This window comes from Bos mutus, chromosome 5 (genome assembly GCF_027580195.1).
Source record: "Bos mutus isolate GX-2022 chromosome 5, NWIPB_WYAK_1.1, whole genome shotgun sequence".
NCBI classification, from domain to species: domain Eukaryota; kingdom Metazoa; phylum Chordata; class Mammalia; order Artiodactyla; family Bovidae; genus Bos; species Bos mutus.
Window position 1 is genome coordinate 109,597,313 of NC_091621.1, and position 21,178 is coordinate 109,618,490.

At 50.1% G+C, this 21,178-nt stretch overlaps 1 protein-coding gene across 1 annotated transcript in view; it reads right to left on the reverse strand.

The window, feature by feature from the left end:
- Positions 1 to 1,327: 1,327 nt before the first annotated feature.
- APOBEC3B (apolipoprotein B mRNA editing enzyme catalytic subunit 3B) overlaps positions 1,328 to 21,178 on the reverse strand; it is a 43,414-nt gene continuing 23,563 nt past the window's right edge. The window contains exons 7-15 of the mRNA XM_070370153.1: positions 16,454 to 16,457; positions 16,137 to 16,402; positions 14,441 to 14,606; positions 10,715 to 10,994; positions 10,416 to 10,530; positions 3,859 to 4,015; positions 2,676 to 2,943; positions 2,312 to 2,427; positions 1,328 to 1,576 (exon numbers count right to left, since the gene is read on the reverse strand). Of these exons, the coding sequence (XP_070226254.1) occupies positions 1,565 to 1,576; positions 2,312 to 2,427; positions 2,676 to 2,943; positions 3,859 to 4,015; positions 10,416 to 10,530; positions 10,715 to 10,994; positions 14,441 to 14,606; positions 16,137 to 16,402; positions 16,454 to 16,457 (1,384 nt within the window). The 3' untranslated portion in view covers positions 1,328 to 1,564. The remainder of the gene's footprint in view (positions 1,577 to 2,311; positions 2,428 to 2,675; positions 2,944 to 3,858; positions 4,016 to 10,415; positions 10,531 to 10,714; positions 10,995 to 14,440; positions 14,607 to 16,136; positions 16,403 to 16,453; positions 16,458 to 21,178) is intronic.

The window sequence follows — 21,178 nt, forward strand, 5'->3', positions numbered from 1 at the left end:
TAGGATTGACTGATTGGATTTCCTTGCAGTCCAAGGGATTCTCAAGAGTCTTCTCCAATACCACAGTTCAAAAGCATCAGTTCTTTGGCACTCAGCTTTCTTTTTTAGCTGTTATTTTTAAAAATTTTTAATTGTATAAAATTTAATTTGCCTGATATCTTTTTGTTCATCCCTTTGTCTCTTTGTTCATCCCTTTATTTCCAAGCTCTATCACTTAAAAAGTATTTTTTTTTTGTAAGCGGTGTGGAAATATTTATTCTGTTCACATTTTGTGTTGTGTTAGTCGCTCAACTGTGTCCAATTCTTTGGGACCCCATTGACTGTAGCCCACCAGTCTCCTCTATCCATGGAATTTTCTAGGCAAGAATACTGGAAGCAGGTTGCCATTCCCTTCTTCAGGGGATCTTCCCAACTCAGGAATCGAACCCAGGTCTCCTGCATTACGGGCAAATTCTTGACCACCTGAGCCACCACGGAAGCCCCTCTGTTCACATTCAGTGTAATACATTAGATTTTACTCTTCTCATCTTATGCTGTGTTCATTATTTATTTTAACTGTTTCCTGTCCCTTTCCGCCATCCTGATGGGACTGTTGGCAGTGGGGGCAGTCGAAGCAGGGATTCTTTGTTAGTATCCAGCTGCTGTGGGTGAAGCATGCCATCACCAGCAGTCCTGGCCACTAGACCAGCTAGCAGCATAGTTTGGAGGCTTCCTGGCAGTGAAGCCTTCAAATCTAGTTCCTCGTCCTTCCTAGAGATTCCGTGAACCATCCAACATCTTTCTATTAAATGTTTTTTCTGTGTCAGGAATTTCAGCATTCCAGGAATGCCTGTTGCTTCAACCAAGAACACCGGAAAACAGTTTCAAGTCTGTTCTTTCCCCAGTCAAGGTTGTGGTCAACTTCATGCAATAAAGTTTTACTTTGCTTATTAACAATATTTGATTTATTATTTTACTTGGCTGTGCCAGGTCGAGTTGTAACATATGGGGTCTTTTGGTTTCGGCTTGCAGGATCTTTAGTTGTGGCATGTGGGATCTCATTGTCCCCTGACCAGGGCTCAAACCCTGGCCCCTTGCATTCGGAGCAAGGAGTCTTAGCCACTGGACCACCAGGGAAGTCCTTATCTTATTTATTTAGGCAAATGTTAGATATAGAGAAGGAATAGAGCATAGTTGAATCACAAAATGATCCCACTATTCCAGACTCTACTAGGAATTCTAAAGCAAATTTTTCCTTAGAGCTGTAGCACTAAAGTTCTTTGTACTCATCGTTTAATGAAGGAAAGACTAATCCTTACGTAACCCTTTTAGAAAGTAAAGTTTTACAGACTTTCAAATTGTCTTTATTATTATTTTTTTCAATTAAAAAAATTTTTCCCACTTAGAAAACAGAAGAAAGATCTCTGGACTTGGGCAAGGGTCCGGCTTGCCTGTGGAGCTTGTTCCTCGATCCTGAGAGTCAGCAGTTCATGAAGCATTGGGATGCCCCAGGAACTGTCATCTTGAGTCTCTCCGTAATGACAAAGGGATGAGAGTCTGATGCTCAAGCCTCTGAAGATCTTTTCTAAATTGGGGCCTGTTGAGAGAGGAATGAGAAAGCTTTGATTGGCAGGAAACTGTGAGGGAGGTAGGGGAGGAGAGGTGATGCTGAAAACGCAGGGACTAGAAATGCAAAGGAAAAGAACTGAGTCAAGTGCGCCCTGGAGGCCTGGAGGGAAACAGAGAGCTAAGGAGAATTTATTAAGGGGCTTCCCTGGTGGTCCAGTGGTAAAGAGTCTGCATTCCAATGTAGGGGACTCAAGTTCGAACCCTGGTAGAGGAACTAATATCCCACATGCTGCAGGGCATCTAAGAGGCTGTGTGCCACAAAGAAGTGTCAGTCACTCGGTCGTGTCCGACTCTTTGTGGCCCCGTGGACTATAGTCTACAGTAGCCCGCCAGGCTCCTCTGTCCATGGACTTCTCCAGGCAAAAACATGGGAGTGGCTAGCCATTCCCTTCTCCAGGGGATCTTCCTGACCCAGGGATCACATCCAGATCTCCTGCATTGCAGGCAGATTCTTTACTATCTGAGCCATCAGGGAAGCCACAAAGAAGACCTGAAGCAAACAAACAAAAAGGATCTATCAAGACAGACATGGAAGGAACTGCAAACGCCTGGGAGAGGGAGCCAAAAGGAGGTGTCATGAGAAAAGAGAAGGGAGTGGGGGGTGGGAGACAGCAAGCAGAGGACAGATGATAGAAGTGGGGAGGCTGAAGCTGGCGAGGGAGTCGGGAGAGGCCGGGGACCTGCTTTGGGGCTGGCTTCTCACCGTTAGGATCCTCTGGAGCCTTCGTCTTATGCTCGCACTGTATTGCTCCAGCTTGTCCCAGGGCTGGAAGGGCCTTGACTGGTTGTCCACAAACTGTTCCCAGCAGTCTTCAAACTCTTGAGATATGAGAGAGAGAAGCAGAGTCAGGCCCTGAGGGCAGAGGAGCAGGTTTCCTCCTTCCTTCCCCCTTCTTTCTATTCCTGTCCCTGGAATTTCCCCTCCAGGTGGTATCACCCCTTGAGTCCCAACTGGGCCTGCGTCCTTCCTGCCCAGCCTCCCCTCTTCTCCCACTCCCACGCAGTGGCTTTCGCTCTTGGAACTTGCAGAACCTCCAGGGCACTGACAGCTCTGTCTCTCTTCCTACCTGTGTGGGTCATGACAGCCACTGAGATCCCAGCTTTCTGCAGATCCTGCAGCCCCATCTTAAATGGCTTGATCCAGTGGAAGTACAGGCGGGAGGCAAAGATCTCCAGTTTCAGGTGGTTATTCCTGGTGATGAAATTGACCAGCTCATTGGCACAGTTCGGGCAAGGGCTCCATGTGATATAGCAGATGATTTTGTAGCTCTGGCTCGGGTTCAGATCCAGTGAGTTGATCTTGTCAATAAAGCGAATTTCTGCATGCCGCTGCTTCTGGAGAGGGTATAAGACAGAGAGCAGGAAGGGCTGGTTAGAAGGCAGAGGCCAGAGGTCACACATGGAGGGTGAAGTTGGGGATGAGGGGCTCTATCCTGTGAACTTTCTAGGATGTGAGCTTGCCTATACCACAAAGAAAGAACCTCCTTTTGTTCATTGTGTATTCCTTCACTCACTCACTCATCCATTAATTCCACACATCTGTATCTTGACCGGAATCTGATCAGGGTCCTTGTGGCCAGAGGAGACGGGTTGTAGACCAGACACCCCCAGGGCTTCGTAGTTATTTAGTCACTAAGTCATGTCTAACTCTTTGTGACCCCATGGACTATAGCCTACCAGTCGCCTCTGTCCATGGGATTTCCCAGGCAAGGATACTGGAGTGGGTTGCCATTCTCTTCTCCAGGGGATCTCCCCAACCCAGGGATCAAACCCGCATCTCCTGTGTTGGCAGGTGGATTCTTTACCACTGAGCCACCAGGTAGAGTGTGAGCTGGTGTTTGGACACAATCAGGAGGTTGTCTGGAGATGTTTGAACCTGAAGGGTAGTACCAAGGAGCAGGTCAGGGAGGAAGAGAGGAAGAACAGACAGGTAGAAAGATGAGCAGAAAGGCAGAAATGTGATGGAGATCTTGCAGGTGAGGTTAGGTGCTCAGTCCTTGGAAGAGCGCTTGGCTTCCCGGAGTGATGACTGAGCTGAGACCTGGAGGATGAGAAAACATGAACTTCTCAAAGAGGAGCAGGAAGACTTTGTGCTGGAAGGAAGGGCTTCTGTGGTGGCCTGGGATGGGGAAGAAGGTGGAGAGTTCCTGGGAAGCTGGGTTAACTCAGACTCTGCTGAGTCTCGCGATTTCCCCTGCATGGATGAGGTTAGCCCCTTCCGGCCCTGTACCCAGAGGACCCGTCTGGCACCTTGTTGCGGAAGCAGCCTCTGTCAAGCGTCAAGTCATTAAGCTGCTTCAGCTGGTAGCACAGGTAGGTCTTCCTCCGGTAGTAAGGTGCTGGGACCCGGGGCTGGTTGCCAAACTGCTGCTTGAACAGAATTTCTCTTAGCAGATTCATCGTGTTTCTGTGCAACAAGGAAGGAGAAAATCCAAGATGCAGAGAGCGTTCTTTCTCTGGTGCCACCCTAGGCTGGGTTACATTCTGAACCCAATTCCTTGGGCTCGCCTGGGCCCTTAAGGGGAGGTATGGGAGGGTCTCTTCCTTCTTGGCTGACCAGGGGGACCGGGGAGGGAGACGGAAGAGTGTGAGTTCTCCCACCTCAGAGACCACCTCCCACCTCTGGCCTGAAAGAGAACCCCTCCACTCCAGCCCACGCTAGAGGACACTGCAGGCAGGATGCCTGGGCTAGGGTAGGGCGGGGGCACCCCGAGAACTGAACACTGCATGTCCTTCCTCGGCTCTCACATCTTTGTCCTGAGCCCCAGACCCCTCTGTGTAGGTCCCACAAGCACCTCAATCTCATGTCTAATGTCAGAACCCTTTCTCTTTGGGGGATGGGGGGATGGAAGCTGGTGTTTGTCCGTTAACTCTTTGTGCTCCTGGCTGAGGTGTGTGTATCACACTTCTGTCTGTAGAAAGAGCACAGAGGTACATGACCAGGAAAAACTGCTGTCACCAAGGGTGTGTTGCAACAGACACCTTTGGTGGAAGCACTCACTTAGCTTTTTCTCCCCCGCCCATTATGCTTGTACTCTGTAAAGTATTTCGTTTTGTACCTTGCTTTCCTTCATGTAATACATTGCAAAGTGGCCCAGCCTACGTGGAAATGCAGAACCACGAGGTTCTAGTATGCGAGCTTGCCCACAGCACAAGGAAAGAACCTCCTTCTTTCCTTCATTAGGTATTCCTTCACTCACTCACTCATCCATTAACCCCACACTCCTCAAGCATCCGTATCTTGATCAGAATCCGATCAGGGTGCCTGAGGCCAGAGGAGATGAGTTGTAGACCAGACACCCCCAGGGCTTCGTAGTTGTTTGGTCACTAAGTCGTATCTGACTCTTTGTGACCCCATAGACTGTAGCCTGCCAGGCTCCTCTGTTCATGGGATTTCAAGAAATCCCATTTTTTTTCAATAAACGCTGCTGGCTCTGCACAAATTGAAGCAGGTGGATACAACCAGGAGCCTTCCTGCCAGACCCAGGGAGGTGCATGAAGGTACGCTCTGGCCAGAGCCCCACCACACGTGGACACCCAAGGCCAAGCAGATGCCAGCCTGAACAAGCTTGGGAGGCTTGATGGCCTCAGACCACCGTCCTTTTGGACTCTCCACCCACGGTAATGTCACTTGGCCTATCATCGCGTCAGACACAGGTGACCTCAGAGCATCGGAACTGGCACAGGAACCAAACTAAGGATGCCCTCATAGCCCAGACCCCGGGTTGCAACACTCTGCCTACAAGGGTGGAAAAGCTCTGCCATATTTCCAGCTGACTCACTGAAATATCACCAGTTCCACCAACGAAAAACCATTTCTGGTATCTGTTATTCTAATTAGCAAAGCCACAGATTTCACCAGTGGAAACCTATCTTATCAATGGAAACCTAACATGCCTCGTGTTAATCAGTAAAACTTCAGGTGGATTTGGAGAACAACTGCTAAAGAGACCACCTCTGGACTGGGACCCTTCATTACCCACCACTGACCTCCCCTGAAGTTCATACTCCCGGTGAGGGGAACTGGTGGCCAGATCAGAAGGGAAATCCCATTTGCAGCACATCTAAGACAACCACTGCCCCATCTGCCCAGAGTCTTCCTGATTTTAGCCCTGAAGTCCCCGTGTTCTGGGAAACTCCCCAGTCCTGGGGACACCCAGACAACTCAAGGCTTAGACCCTTCACATTTCAGACGAGAGGACTTATCTTCATAGCACATATGTTGCACCTTGACCTTGACTAGCTAAAACTGTAGGTGTGACAGAAACAACCTTTAAGAAGTATTTAAAGATCAATTGAATTTTTCACACTTGGTAGTGTCTTCATGGGAAATGAGTTATCTTCTTATCTTGGAGAGTTTTCCCTCCACAGAGCAGAAATGAGAGTATTCTTTTGCAAAATTGTGCCTTTAAAATAAAGTTTTACAAAAACGCTTTTGTAGCTGACTCCAGACATTGTTTCAATCATCCTTGAACCTAAAGTCTAGGATTGAGGGTGCACAAAAAGCTTCAGGAAGACCTGGGGGCCATGTCTATGGGATATGGCCAGGGCCAGACACAGAGATGGCCAGGGACACAGACAGACAGGCTGTGGCAGAGGCGAGGCTGGGAGGCCTGAGGCAAGAGGAGGAACAGAAGTGGAGCCCTGCAGGGAAGGAGCCAGAGAGAGAACCCAGGGCTGGGAGTGGATGGTGGCAGAGCCCGAGGCTGAGAGGAGAACTGGCATCGATACCTGGTCCCCACAGCCTGGCTCCAGCCCCCTTGGCAGTCTCGGCTTGCCCTGGCACTGGGCGCTCTGGCTCCACCTCCCTCTCAGCAGGCTGCCCTTGGCCTTGGGAGAGTCCCTTATCTGAGAATGTTCCCCGACAGCTTTCTGAGTGGCAGATGCCCTTCTGGCCTGGGGAAGCTGAGGCGGGAGGTCCTAGGCTGGTTTTCTTTTTCTCCATCCTCTTCCTCCTCCCAGGCTCTTGACTTACCTGGTTCCGGGAGTCCAAACGCAAGCTCCTTGCCCAGGATGGCCTGACCCAGCCCAGCCCTCGGTCATAGACACTCCCAGGACCCCTGCTTTTAGGACAGTCCCTGATCTGAAAGCAACCTCCCAGCCATCTCAGCTGAGGCTCCACCCACTTCCTGTTTTGGCACCAGGCGTGGGAGGGCCCTGGGGTGCTTTGATTCCTCGGGTTCAGACCCGCCTTCTCTGGGGCCCTCCCTCTTGGCAGAGCTCAGCCTCTGATGGATGGGCAGGACCGACATTACTGCAAAGGGGAAAGAGAAAGTAAAGATGCCAGCAAGAGGGATGGGCCAGACCTTGGCTGTAGAGAGCAGGACAGAGGCTGCTCCCACTGGGGGAGGGGCAAGCTGATGCTCTCTCCACCCACCCCGGCTTGGTACTTTGTTGTCATTTAGTACCCTGGCAAGGATGGAAAGTACTCTGGGCAGGATGGAAAAGGAGGGCTGGGGGTCAGCACTACAGATCTTCATCTCCAGCCCTGTGTTGGGCAGATCTGTGCACCATCAGCCACCCCAGCGCCCCGACAGCCTCAAGCAGGGAGGATCGTTATCCTGACATTTTAGATGAGGTCCTAGCACGGACAGGCTAAGACAGTCTCTCAAGGTCACACAGCAAATATGAAAGAACTGGAAAGCTGTCCAGGCAGCCTGGCCTGGCTCCCTCCTCCCGCTTCCCCATTGTTCCATTAAAAAGAGTGGGTGGAGGGTGGGTACAAAAGAAAGGGTAAGCTGCCTGCTTACCTTGTCATGTCAAGACCTCCAGATGAAAAAGTAGCTCTGGGGAAAGGGGAAACCTAGGGAGGAGGTCTTAGAGCAGTCGTGGCCACCTCCGGTCCAGATTGCACACAGATGCAACTCCTAAGTTAACTTTTCCCAGCTTGTCATCTCACTGCTCTCGGACCCTGCACACACCCCCTTCTGCCCCACAGGCCCTGGTGTGGCCTCGGGGGTAACAAGACCTTGGGCAGGAAGTTAGAGGATCTATAAGAATGCTGTCCCCTTTACCTCCCTTTGTCCTAATGCCCAGGGTCACAGCCAATGGAAAAGTCTAGAATGATCTGGGTCCTTCTGGGAAGACTGATCAGATCTGCACGCTGAAGTGTTGGTCAGACTCAGAGCTAAGTCACCCCTGGCCTGAGAAGCAGGAAGGGTGGACAAGAAGTCTGAAACCCTTTGCTGGCCTTTCCCTAATGACAGCAATCCTCCAGCCCCGGCCCTAGAAATCCCCGTGAGCTGCCGGGGATGGGCCGAGATGCAGGCATGCCAGGAGCGGGGCATTTTGAGCTGGCCACTGGGGCCCTTTCAATGCTGGAGACAATCAGGACGTGTGTCATCCACAGCTGTGTCCGTCTGTGCCTCCCTCCTTGAAGGAAACACCAAGAGGGAGGGCATCGAGGCAGATGAGCTGAAGCAGCCAGGGACCCCCCGGGACTCTGCTCAGGACCCCCAGGCAGCAGTGCAAACAAGAGGGGAGAGCAAACGGACAAGCATCTGCTGCCACTGACAATTCATGCCAGATGCCAAGAGGAGTGGGACCCCCCGACCTTCTCCACGAGGACTTTATGACAGATTCCAAACCAACAGCTTCCTACTTGCCAGTCCTTCCTGTGCCTCTGGTGGCCCAGAAACCCAGCTCATCAGGAGCTTACTCTCTTTACCCCTTGCCATCGTTCCCGCCACCCTTTCTGGAATCTCCACTGAGTTCCTCCTCCTCTGTGCGTTTATGTGGCTGCTGGCTCTGCAATCACAGGGCCAGACACTCACGTTCTGATCTACCTTGAGCAGCCGAGCTGTGGTCTCTGACCTGACTCCTGGAGGCCCTTCCACTTTCTGTTCTGCTTTTGGGAAAATTTCTGATCATCTCAATCCTCAAGTGCCCAATCCTACCTTTTCCCCTAAAGGCCTATTTAAATGTAAACTTAACCATTAACTACCCCCCGCCCCCACTCACTCTCCATCACCATCCTCAGTACTTCATCGCTGGCAGCAATGTGGGAATGGGACCAGGAATGAGCAGAGTGAGCTCGGACTGTGATGATGTCAGAGTGATGGTGGGGTGAGGGTGGGGTTGTGGGGGCACCAAGGTCTAGAATGGAAGCAGACGAGTCAGGGTCAAGGGGTGGGGCATAACCTGGAGAGAGACACACAGGACCAGGATCCTGCTGTCACTGCGCCCGCTCAGCTCAGAGATGCCCTTGGTCATTGTAGGGGCTGAACTGTGAGCTCCAAATCCATATTCTGAAGTCCCCACTTCCACTTCCTCAGAACGTGACCGTAACTGAGATAGGACCTTGAAGGCAGTGATTGAATTAAGAGCAAGCTCTTAGGGCTGGGGTCCCCAGCCTCCGGGCCATGGACTGGCACCTGTCTGTGGTCTGTTAGAAAGGGTCTGCACAGCAGGAAGTGAGCGGTGGGCAAGTGAGCAAAGCTTTATCTGTATTTACAACCGCTTCCCATCGCTCACGTTACTGCCTGAGCTCTGCCTCCCATCAGGTCAGGGGCAGCATTAGATTCTCATGGAAGCACAAATAGGGCTTCCCAGGTGGCATTAGTGGTAAAGAACCCGCCTGCCAATGCAGGAGCCAGAAGAGACTCGGGTTCAATCCCTGGGTCAGGAAGATCTCCTGCAGGAGGGCTTGGCAATCCACTCCAGTATTCTTGCCTGGAGAATGCTATGGACAGAGGAGCTCGGCGGGCTACAGTCCATGGGGTGGCAAAGAATTGGAAATGACTGAAGCAACTTAGCTCACACATACAGGAGTGCAAACCCTACTGTGAACTGTGCAATCAAGGGACCTAGGTTGCATGCTCTTTATGAGAATCATCCCCAAAGCATCCTCTTCTCAACCCTCCGGTCCATGGAAAAACATTGTCTTCCATGAAACTGGTTCCTGGTGCCAAAAAGGTTGGGGACCACTGTCTTAGGGTGACTCTTACTCCAATCTGACTGATGTCCTTGTGTGTGCTAAGTTGCTTCAGTCGTGTCCGACTCTTTACAACCCAGTGGTCTGTAGCCTGCCGGGCTCCTCTGGCCAGAGGATTCTTTAGGCAAGAATACTGGAATGCGTTGCCATGCCCTTCTCCAGGGGATCTTCCTGACCCAGGGATTGAACCTGCATCTCCAACGTCTCCTGCATTGGCAGGCAGGTTCTTTACCACTAGCGCCAGCTGGGAAGCCCCAATGTCCTTATAAGCAGAGGAGATTGGGACACACAGAGGGACACCAGGGGCTCCCCAGAGGTCACGCACAGAAGAAAGGCCATCTGAGGACACAGCGAGAAGGCAGCCACCTGTGGCCAAGGAGAGAGGCCGCAGGAAAACCCAGCCTGCCATCACCTTGGTCTTGGACTTCTAGCCTCCATGACAGCGAGAAAAATTAATGCGTCTTGTTAAGTCACCAGAGTGACTTAACAAGTCTGCGGAGTTTTGTTGCTGACGCCCTAGCGAACGAATACAGTCACTCCCATCAGGAATCCTCGTTCTCTGATTAGTCAAGTCAGTCTTCAAGGTTGTTTTTCAAATCTCATTTTCACACGTATACATGTTCATACCCACTTATGTTCAGTTCAGTAACAAGGTTGGGTCAGCGCGTGAGATGGGAGGAGGCGGGGGCCCCCTTGCTGGGGGAGAGGGAGACGCTGGGAGAAGAAAGGAGAGAGGACTGAGGAAAGGTTCAAGGGCAGGGGCCCGGCAGGACCGGGGCGGGGGGAAGAGGAGGCTGAGAAGGGAGGTAACAGTGGGCGGAGGTGAGGGGGAGGCCGTGGGTCGGGGTAAAGGGGAGGCTAAAGAAGCCCTCACCCGAGAATGTCCTCAAGCTCTTCAACCAGCCGCTGATAATTTCTGTATAGTTTCTTCCAAGGCCTGAAGGGCCTCCTCTGACTGTTTACAAACTTTTTCCAACAGTATTTGAATTCTGAGATAAAGAGGAAAGCAGAGCTGTCAGAACTGGGCCTGTCCTCTGCTGACCCTCTCCCTGTGCCCTGGGCCCTCCTCCCCGCTCCCCAGGCTCCCCTCCCACTCCCCTCTTTCTCGGGAGGTATTCTAGGTGCCCCCCCATACCTCCCCTCGCCCAGCCCCCCAGCCCCCTCTGCTCTCACCTTGGTAGGACATAATGTCCACATGGGCTCCCTGGTCGCTCAGCCTGAGCAGCCCCTGCCTGGACCTCTCCTCCTGGAAGTTGTAGAGACGGGCGGTGAAGATGCTCAGCGTCACATTCTGGTGCCTCCCCAGGAAGTCAGCCACCTCCTTCGCACACTTCATGCAGGGGCTCCATGACATGAACCAGGTGATGTGGTAACGCTCGTTAGAGCGCAGCTTCTCGGCGCGGAACCAAGACAGGAAGCGGAGTTCGGTGTGGCAGCGAGTCCCATCATAGACCTGGGAGAGACGGAGGAGGAAAGCGCGGTTGTTCTTGGCGGCAGAGCAGGCCGTGCGGGTGGCAGCAGGAGGAGGAGTCAGGGGCTGGTGTCCCAGAGGCAGGTGGCTTACTAGTTATCCCTTCTTTCCATCTGTCCCCTCCCTTCTTTTCTTCCTTAGTTGTCCCTTCCCACAGTCACCCACTCATCCATTCATTCCAACATCCATCCTCTCAAGCATTCATTCTACAAGTATCCTGAGTCCGGCTTCGTGCCATGCCCTCTGGGGTCCAGGTTGGTTCCCTGGCTGCTGTCTGCTAGGAGGCTCACAGAGCTGCCCAGCACCTCAGGGAACCCACCAGCCACACACCTCTACAGAGCATCTGACGTGTGGCTCGAGTGAAGGGAGTTGTGTGGCAGGTGTGAAAATACACAGTTAAGGGATTTCCCTGGTGGTCCAGTGGCTAAGACTCCACGCTCTCAATGCAGGGGACCGGGGTTCGATCCCTGGTCAGGGAACTAGACCCCACAGGCAGCAACTAAAACAGATCCCGTATGCTGCCTGGAGCAGCCAAATAAATAAATGTTAAAAATAAAAAACACAGTTCGTTTCAGTGACTTAGTATGAACAAAAAAGAATGCAAACTATCTCATGAAGTTTTATATTAGTTATGCATTATAAAATTCATATAAGTATATAGCTTAGATACACAGACAATTCTCTTATCTGAGGGCTGCTCATCTGTGGATTCAACCAACCACCTATTGAAATTATTCAGAAAAAGGAAATTCCAGAAAGTTTCAAAAGACAAAACTTGAATTTGCCCGGCTGGCAACAATTTACATAACATCTTGTTCATTCGCTAAGTTGTGTCTGACTCTTTATGACCCCATGGACTACGGCACTCCAGGCTTCCCTGTCCTTCACCATCTCCTGGAGTTTGCTCAGACTCATGTCTATTGTGTTGATGATGCCATCCAACCATCTCATCCTCTATTGTCCCCTTCTCCTCCTGCCCTCAATCTTTCTCAGCATCAGGGTCTTTTCCAGTGAGTTGGCTCTTTGCATCAGGTAGCCAAAGTATTGGAGCTTCAGCATCAGCCTCAGTCCTTCCAGTGAATATTCAGGCTTGATTTCCTTTAGGAATAACTGGTTGGATCTCCTTGCAGTCCAAGGGACTCGCAAGAGTCTTCTCCAGCACAATTCAAAATCATCAGTTCTTTGGTGCTCAGCCTTTTTTATAATCCAGCTCTCACATCCGTACATGACTACTGAAAAAAACCATAGCTTTGACTATATGGACCTTTGTTAGCAAAGAGATGTCTGCTTTTTAATACACTATCTAGGCTTGTCATATGCTTTCTTCCAAGCAGCAAGCATCTTTTAATTTCCTGGCTGCAGTTGCCATCCACATTGGTTTGGGAGCCCAGGAAAATAAAACCTGTCACTGTTTCCACTTTTTCCCCATCTATTTGCCATCAACTGATGGGACTGGATGCCATGATCTTAGTTTTTTGAAAGTTGAGTTTTAAGCCAGCTTTTTCACTCTCCTCTTTCACTTACATAGACACTGCATTTACAAATGTTTATGTAGCATTTACATTGTATCAGATATCACAAGTAAGCTAGAGATGATCTAAAGTATATGGGAGAATGTGGGTAGGTTATATGCAAATGCTATGCCATCTTGCATATGGAATTCAGTATCCACAGATTTTGGTGTTAGCAGGGTTCTTGGAACCAACCTCCCGCTCCATACAGAGGGATGACTGCATTGCCCAATACCTTATCAATATTAATTTCATCGGTTTCTCTTAATCTTTTGAATACTGGGTAGTAGAAAAAGTCAGATGACACGTATGACTCGGATTATATTTTGATGGGGTAATATTGCTACAGCACACACTCCTACCCAACCCAGCCCATGAGAGCTGCCTTCCCCAGGTAGGTTCTGAAAAGGCTGCAGGCAGGTGGGGGACATTTTGCAGGAGTGGTGAGATGCTGCCCCAGGAGCCGCAGGGCAGTGGACTTATTAGGCACTGCTGATGCTGCAGTGGTCATCCAGGAGACCTGGCCACGTGCTCACCAGCTGGGGGACAGGCAGAATGAAGGTTGTGGGTCTCCCCTGTGAGATCCCAAGCCCTAGGCACAGAAGTGGAATGGGTGTGGCAGGTGAGGACCCAACTAGCAGAGCAGCTACTAGGGTCTGATCGGCACTGGAACACAATAGACCAGACTTCCTAAACACATCCTTGTTGTTAAGTCACTGAGTCGTCTCCGACTCTTTTGTGACTCCATGGACTGTAGCCCACCAGGCTCCTCTGTCCATGGGATTTCCCAGGCAAGAACACTGGAGTGGGTTGCCATTCCCTTCTCCAGGGGATCTTCCTGACTCAGGGATGGAACCCATATCTCTTGCATCTCCTCCACTGGCAGGTGGATTCTTTACCACCAAGCCACCAGGGAAGCCCACATGCTTTCCTCCGAAGCTAAAGGCCAAGCTTGATGACAACTCAGAGACCCACCACCAGCAGACTCTAAACAAAGCCTGGTGGGATGTCAACTGCCATCTTGTATGAGGTTCCAGGAGCGTCAAGTAGAGACTTCACAGGCCAAGGACTTAGGAAAATGTATGGGAAGACACGGAATTCCCTGACAGCCCCCAAATGGCATAGGACTGATTACAATTTTTTCCACTATATCAACTTGCTTATGAACCTTTGTAATACCTGTGATGGAGGGACAGCATCTGGGGGCTAAAATTTCATCCCGTTTTTGAAACAGGAACTAGATTTGAACGATTACCCTGCAAAGACATTGGACACTATCACTGCTGTGCGTGTGCGCTCAGTCGTGTCCAGCTCTTTGCAATCCCGAGGACTGTAGCCTACCAGGCTCCTCTGTCCATGCACTTTTCCAGGCAAGAATACTGGAGTGGGCTGCCATTTCCTTCTCCAGGTGATCTTCCCGACCCCGGGAAAGAACCGTGTGTCCCGCATCTTCTGCACTGCAGGCAAATTCTTTACTGCTTGAGCCATCCAGGAAGCCCCATCACTGCTATATCTGCATTCTTTTATTTATCTAGGCCCCACCAAACTGCTTGCGGGATCTTAGTTTTCCATGCCCCCACTGGGAGCACCGAGTTTTCACCACTGGACTGCCAGGGAAGTCCCTATAACTGCATTTTTTATAAAAACTGGACGCACTGCAAAAGGAATTTTCCTAGTATCTGACATAACACAGTCGGAAAACCAGTGAATGGCAGTTGTAATTATATCCCCCAGTCATAACTTTGGGAAAACAACTTGTGCAAGGATCCTAAAAGGGCAGTTTGCCATCCACTCCCTGCTCCCGGGCTTTTCCTCCCCTGGCAGGACACAATGCCGGCAGCACGTGAAATCTGTGCTGCCCGCACTGCAATTCTAAGGCACCAAATAAATGCGATGAGAGTTTCCTGGGGCCTGTACCTGGTTATGAAAGACCCCCCAGTCGAAGGAGACACGTGAGTGGTATTTCCTTCTTTCCACCTTGTAGCAGATATAGGAGCAGTTCCTCCTGTTGGCATAGAGTAGGTTGCGAAACTGGAAGTAGAAGGTTTCAGGATCTAACCGTGCCATGTGTTCGCTGGAGTCTCTGGAGCGAAAGAGAGAAAAGAGAAAATGCAGAGAACGCCCCCCTCCACCCCGACCCGGGCATTTCTCCCAGCTGTGTGTGTCTCCTGAGCACAACGCCCTGGCTGCTCTCGGTGCTCTGCTTCCCAGCAACCCTCCTGGGCCTTGGGAATTTCCTGCTGCCTTTGGCAGACAGGAAGACTGGGGAAGAGAAGACGGTGCTGGGTCAGCAGGGTGGGTGACGTCTCCCCCTAGGGCCCAGGCTCTGCTCTTTCCTGTAGCACCCTAATCCCCACTCCAGTTTTCCTGCCTAACATTAGTAAAACATAAAAAATAATAAAAACCTCTCCACTACAAAATAATATCCTTTGACATTTCAGTTCCATTCATTCCTGACTTTTCACTTGTGCATTTGTTTGCTTGTGTTAATTTTTATTGGAGTAAAGTTATTTTATAATGTCGTGTTAGTTTCTACGGTCCGGCAAAGTAAATCAGCTATACACGAACATGCATCCCTTCTTTTTTGGATTTCCTTCCCATTTAGGTCATCACAGAGCACCGAGTGGCGTTCCCTGAGCTATACAGTCCGTTCTCGTTAGTTATCTATTTTATACATGATATCAATAGTTGTTTCAGTTTTTCAACGAGATTAACACCTAAATTCACTGGTTCAGGCTACTGTTTCAAGTGTTTTCTGTATCTGAACTCATCGACTCCTCCCCCAAATCCCAGGGGAACCAAGCCCATTTTATAGAGGAGGGAGCAGGGACACAGCGGGGGCAAGTAGCCCACCCAAGTCACACAGCAGTAAGTGATGGAGCCGGGCCCCAACCAGACGAGGCCATCTCCAGCTATGCCATCTGTGACCTTGCAGCCGTGTGAAGCCTTGGATGTGGCTTTCTTTCCTACTCACTTTTAAAACAGGAGCACTTCCCCTGATCTTTCCTCGATTCTAGACCCATGGTACAGTTATAAATGTTAAGCGTGGTCACCTAAGGTGTGGCCAGGTTGTAAACCATTTAATGGTTTTACTTAAACCAATGGTTGTAAATAAAACCATTTATTTTTCTGCTCAGAGCTGAGGTACCCTCGGAAGAGGGGATGTCTCTACTTGCCTTAGAGAAGTATTCTCACACTGTGCTTACAGTGGTCTAAACAGTAGAGAAAATGGATCGGAGTGCTGTAAACAGTCCACCAGCTGCTTCAGCCATCCTTTGGCCAAATTCTAAGTGTTCATAGAGGGTGCAGCCCAGCACAGGTGGGAAAAGAACTGGCCCACAGCATTTCAGACTGAGAGCTGGGCCAGAGGACCCTCAGAGAGGCGTGGAGGTGTGGGAGGGGCCAGTTCAGAAGCAAGAGTGGGCGCCCCCTCCCCAGAACAGGGCAAAGACTCCAAGTGGGAGAGGGTCCTTTCAGAAAAGGTGCCAGAGGGGGAAAAAGAACGGGGCTGGAGCTGCAGAGACGTCAGGGAGAAGGAGGCTGAGGGATGAGACACAGCCCTAGAGACCTCGGGAGAGGGGGCCCAGTAGACAGAGCGGGCGGGCAGCAGTACCTGGTCCAGGGCATCTGGCTGTAGCCTCGGTAGGCTGGTTGCATCCCTGGCCTTTGTCTTGAGTGCAGGGGCTCCACTTGCTCTCTCAGGACTCTCGGGTAGAAAAACCCCTTATCTATGAGTGACCTCCCAGGCCGGCTCTGCGGAAGCCCGCCCTCCTTCCTGGTTTGGCACGGGGGTGGGAGGAGGGCCCCGGGTGGGAGGGCCCCCGGGGTGCTTTGCTTCCTCAGGCTCAGACCCACCTTCCCCTGGGCCCTCCCTCTTGGCTGAGCTCAGCCTCTGATGGGGCCAGGCCCCTCCATGGGGTAGGACCTGACGTTACTGCAAAGGGAAAGAGAAAGTAAAGATGCCCAAGAGGGGGATGGGCCAGACCCTGGCTAAAGAGAGCAGACCGCAGCCGATCCCACTGGGGGAGGGCAGACTGGATCCCTCTCCGCCCTATCCACTCACCCAGCCCAAATCTGCGCCTAGCTCTACACCTGCCTGTTGAATGAATGGACGCCATGAGGGAGTGTGGCCCTTATGAGGTAGGAGACAGGTGGGCTCCAGGTTGGAAATCTACAATAAGCCACCCTTCTGCTTGCATTTCTTGAGATAAGAGATAGGTGGGCTCCAGTTAAGGAATTTACAGGGTTAGTAGCCAGTCTTTGTCTCTTATCTCTAGGGAATAATCACGGCAAAGACAATGAAAGGAAAAAACCCTGTCTGACAGAGGAGACCCTACAAATGCGCAGAAACTCTCCTTGGAGTCAAGAAATAAAGTAGAAAATTATTAGTTGCCTTGAAGAAGGAATTCATAGGGCCTGGACTCCATCTTAGGCCTGTTCATGCTGATCATGCTCGGCTACCTTTCCAATGGACTCTGAACTCTGTGTTTAGTGCCTATGAAAACAACAGAAGGATAAGACCCCTCCAGACAGGGGAACCTTGAAGATCGTATCTAGGTTACTCATCGCCTAAGAGAAAACATACACTAATCACCCCTTCCTCGAGACAGGCCGTAAGTTTTTCTGTATCTATCAGAGTATAACCTCGGGTTTATTGATTATTGGCTAACTGTTTGACTGTTTGAGCACATGAGCACATAGCACGTGAATGATGGGGTTACTGGGATTGTATTTTCCTTGGTTTATGTAAGTCTCAAGGAATTTGGAGTGGTGGGTTCAGACACATACACACAGGGTATAAAAGATTTTCACAGATGCTGGTTGGGGTCCTTGGCTAAGAGGAGACTCTGCCTTGGGCCCGCCGGTGTAATAAACTGCACTCCACTATCTGCATTGTCCTTCTGAGTGAGTTTGCTTCCCGGAATGTGTGGCTACAACAGCCTGACTCTTAGCGACCCCATGGACTGTAGCCCGCCAGGCTCCTCTGTCCATGGAATTCTCTAGGCGAGAATACTGGAATGGGTTGCCATTTCCTTCACCAGGAGATCTTCCCAACCCAGGGCCACCGGGGAAGCCTTGGAATCAAAAGTCAGAGGATAATTCCAGGCCATGATGAGTCTTGCTCCTCCCAGAAGCCTTCACTTCAAGATCCAACTGGGCTAGGGTGGGCGTGCGCACCCCAGGGGAGGGTCCTGAGACAAATTAACCAGGGAGGACAAAGTAAGGTGATTGGCTTGAGGGAAGACATAGACTCAGAAAACTGCCCTTTTATGAAGGATTTATTATAAAGGATTTAAACTCCCCAAAGTTGCTAATTTCTCTCTCTCGGAGCTCTCTCCTGTGCCTTTCTGAATGTACTTTTTCTTTTCAATAAACTTTTTACTTTACTCTTTACCTTCTGCCTCCTTGCCTGAATTCATTCTTGATTAGGCAGGCAAGACTAGGAACCTTAGCCTTACCTGCTGACTCCTGTGGTCCAGGGCTTAGGACTCCTGGTCTGGGAAACGAAGTTCTTGCTTCCAGTTGCCGGTTGCTGCCGTTTGCTCCTGACTGCATCCGAAATCATTCCCACCTCCAAGTTCCAGCCTGCTTGGGGTTCAGGCTGTACAGAGAAGAACAAACCTGACTCCAGGTTGAATCTGTTCCTTAAGCTCGAACCCTTGTGCTCTGTGGCCTGTGTTCAGTCACGCTGGCTCTGTAGCCTTATAAACCAATGTTGCTTGGAATTTCCCATGGATTCAGGTTACGGGTCCCACTCTAACGCAGGGGTGGTAGACGCTAGCCCCAGACTAACCACATGATTTGTTGTAAATAACAGTTTATTGACACTTTTAAAAAGGGGAAAATCAAGGAGTTCCCTGGTGGTCTGGAGGTTAGGATTTGGCACTTTCGCCACCATGGTAGGCTTCAATCCTTGATGGGGAATCTGAGATCTTCACATGCCTTGCAGCACACTCAAAACTAAAAAAAGGGAAAATCAATCGATAAAGATTACTTTAAACACACACACACACACACACACATATAAGAACGCTGCCTAGAGCCAGGAATATATGTGATAGACCAGTCTCCAGCCAGCCTCTGACCTTTAAAGGCACTTTCCCATTCACATAGAGATTAAAAGTTGCAGAACAGAAAGTAACAGTTGTCTTGTTGGAGGTTTACTGGAACATGGTGACCAGATTTACCTGGATAGCTGCAAGAACAAAGGATTCTCACAACAACCAGCAACACCCCCTCTCCTTTTAGGATTAAAGAAGCCTGAATTCTAACTCAGATAAGGTGGATCTTTGGGACACGAGTCCACCGTGTTCTTGGTCTGCTGGCTTTCCTAATACAGTCGCTATTGCTTGCCCTGACACCTCTTTTCTCAATTTGTCAGCATGTACCGTGGAGAGCAGTATGAGTTTGGACTCCAAAACAGGGCTTCAACATACAAATTTGCACACAGATGTTCACTGTTCACAAGTGACACAGACTTTTAGCCCAGACCAGCCCGTGACCCACAAGATTGCTTTGGTTGCCGCCTGGACAATGATGGTGTAATATTGCTCTCGATACACTAATTGCCGCTTTACACCCAGAGCTGAAACTGCAGTGCACCTGCCTTCCCAGAGGTCGTGTTCATTGCTACAATACCTCACCCGGAGGCCTGGAACATGGCTCCTTTTAGCTGAGCTTTTGCTGCCCTTAAAGGATCGACATCTCCTTGTGGGAATAAAATGCCTTACTTGGCACTCACTGCCAAATTGCTTAAAAAAAAAAAAAGGTTTACCTATTTACTTGGCTGGGCTAGGTCTTAGTTGCAGCATGTGGGATCTAGTTCCCCAACCAGGGATCGAACCTGGGCCCCCTGCCTTGGAAGCTCAGTCTTAACCACTGGACCATCAGGGAAGTTCCCAAGCTGTTTTCTAAAGCTCTAGTACCAGCAGACCCTTCCAGGAGAAACAAAAAATATTACCATTCTGACAGAGTCAATTCCTAGGCAGATTGATAAGAAGTCCAGGGTCCCCAAGGAGAAAGGGGTCTGGGGCTCTCAAAGTGGAGATTGAAAGTGAAAGTGAAAATGAAGTCACTCAGTCGTGTCCGAATCTTTGTGACCCCATGGACTGTAGCCTACCAGGCTCCTCCTTCCATGGGATTCTCCAGGCAAGAATATTGGAGTGGGTTGCCATTTCCTTCTCCAGGGGATCTTCCCGATCCAGGGATCGAATTCGGGTCTCCCGCATTCCAGGCAGACACTTTAAAGTGGAGATTGCTGCTGCTGCTGCTAAGTCGCTTCAGTCGTGTCCGACTCTGTGCGACCCCATAGACGGCAGCCCACCAGGCTCCCCTGTCCCTGGGATTCTCCAGGCAAGAACACTGGAGTGGGTTGCCATTTCCTTCTCCAATGTATGAAAGTGAAAAGTGAAAGTGAAGTCACTCAGTCGTGTCCAACCCTCAGCGACCCCATGGACTGCAGCCCACCAGGCTCCTCCATCCATGGGATTTTCCAGGCAAGAGTACTGGAGATTAGGGGTCTGGAATTCTCGAGGAGGAGAAAAGGACAAACTTTTTTTTCCCTTTACATTCGTTCAGTTCAGTTCAGTTCAGTTCAGTTGCTCAGTTGTGTCCGACTCTTTGCGACCCCATGAATCACAGCAAGCCAGGCCTCCCTGTCCATCACCAACTCCCAGAATTCACTCAAACTCACGTCCATCAAGTCAGTGATGCCATCCAGCCATCTCATCCTCTGTCGTCCCCTTTTCCTCCTGCCCCCAATCTCTCCCAGTATCAGAGTCTTTTCCAATGAGTCAACTCTTCGAATGAGGAGGCCAAAATACTGGAGTTTCAGCTTCAGCATTGTTCCTTCCAAAGAACACCCAGGGCTGATCTCCTTTAGAATGGACTGGTTGGATCTCCTTGCCGTCCAAGGGACTCTCAAGAGTCTTCTCCAACACCACAGTTCAAAAGCATCAATTCTTCAGTGCTCAGCTTTCTTCACAGTCCAACTCTCACATCCATACTTGACCACTGGAAAAACCATAGCCTTGACTAGACGAACCTTTGTTGGCAAAGTAATGTCTCTGCTTTTCAATATGCTATCTAGGTTGGTCATAACTTTCCTTCCAAGGAGTAAGTGTCTTTTAATTTCATGGCTGCAGTCACCATCTGCAGTGATTTTGGAGCCCAAAAATAAAGTCTGACACTGTTTCCACTGTTTCCCCATCTATTTCCTATGAAGTGATGGGACCAGATGCCATGATCTTCGTTTTCTGAATGTTGAGCTTTAAGCCAACCTTTTCACTCTCCTCTTTCACTTTTATCAAGAGATTTTTTAGTTCCTCTTCACTTTCTGCCTTAAGGGTGGTGTCATCTGCATATCTGAGGTTATTGATATTTCTCCCCGCAATCTTGATTCCAGCTTGTGCTTCTTCCAGCCCAGCGTTTCGCATAATATACTCTGCATAGAAGTTAAATAAGTCTTAGTCAATTACACAACTCAGTTTAAACTTTGTACTAGGGATTATACAACAGCAATGTATCCGGCTGGAGGAGCTTCTCCTTCCTGAAAACCTGACTAATTCTGATATTTTAGAATGTATATTATGGGAGTGGGTCTGGAGGATCTTTCTATTGTTAAATTCTAATCTTGTTATCCAAAATGTAAATTGT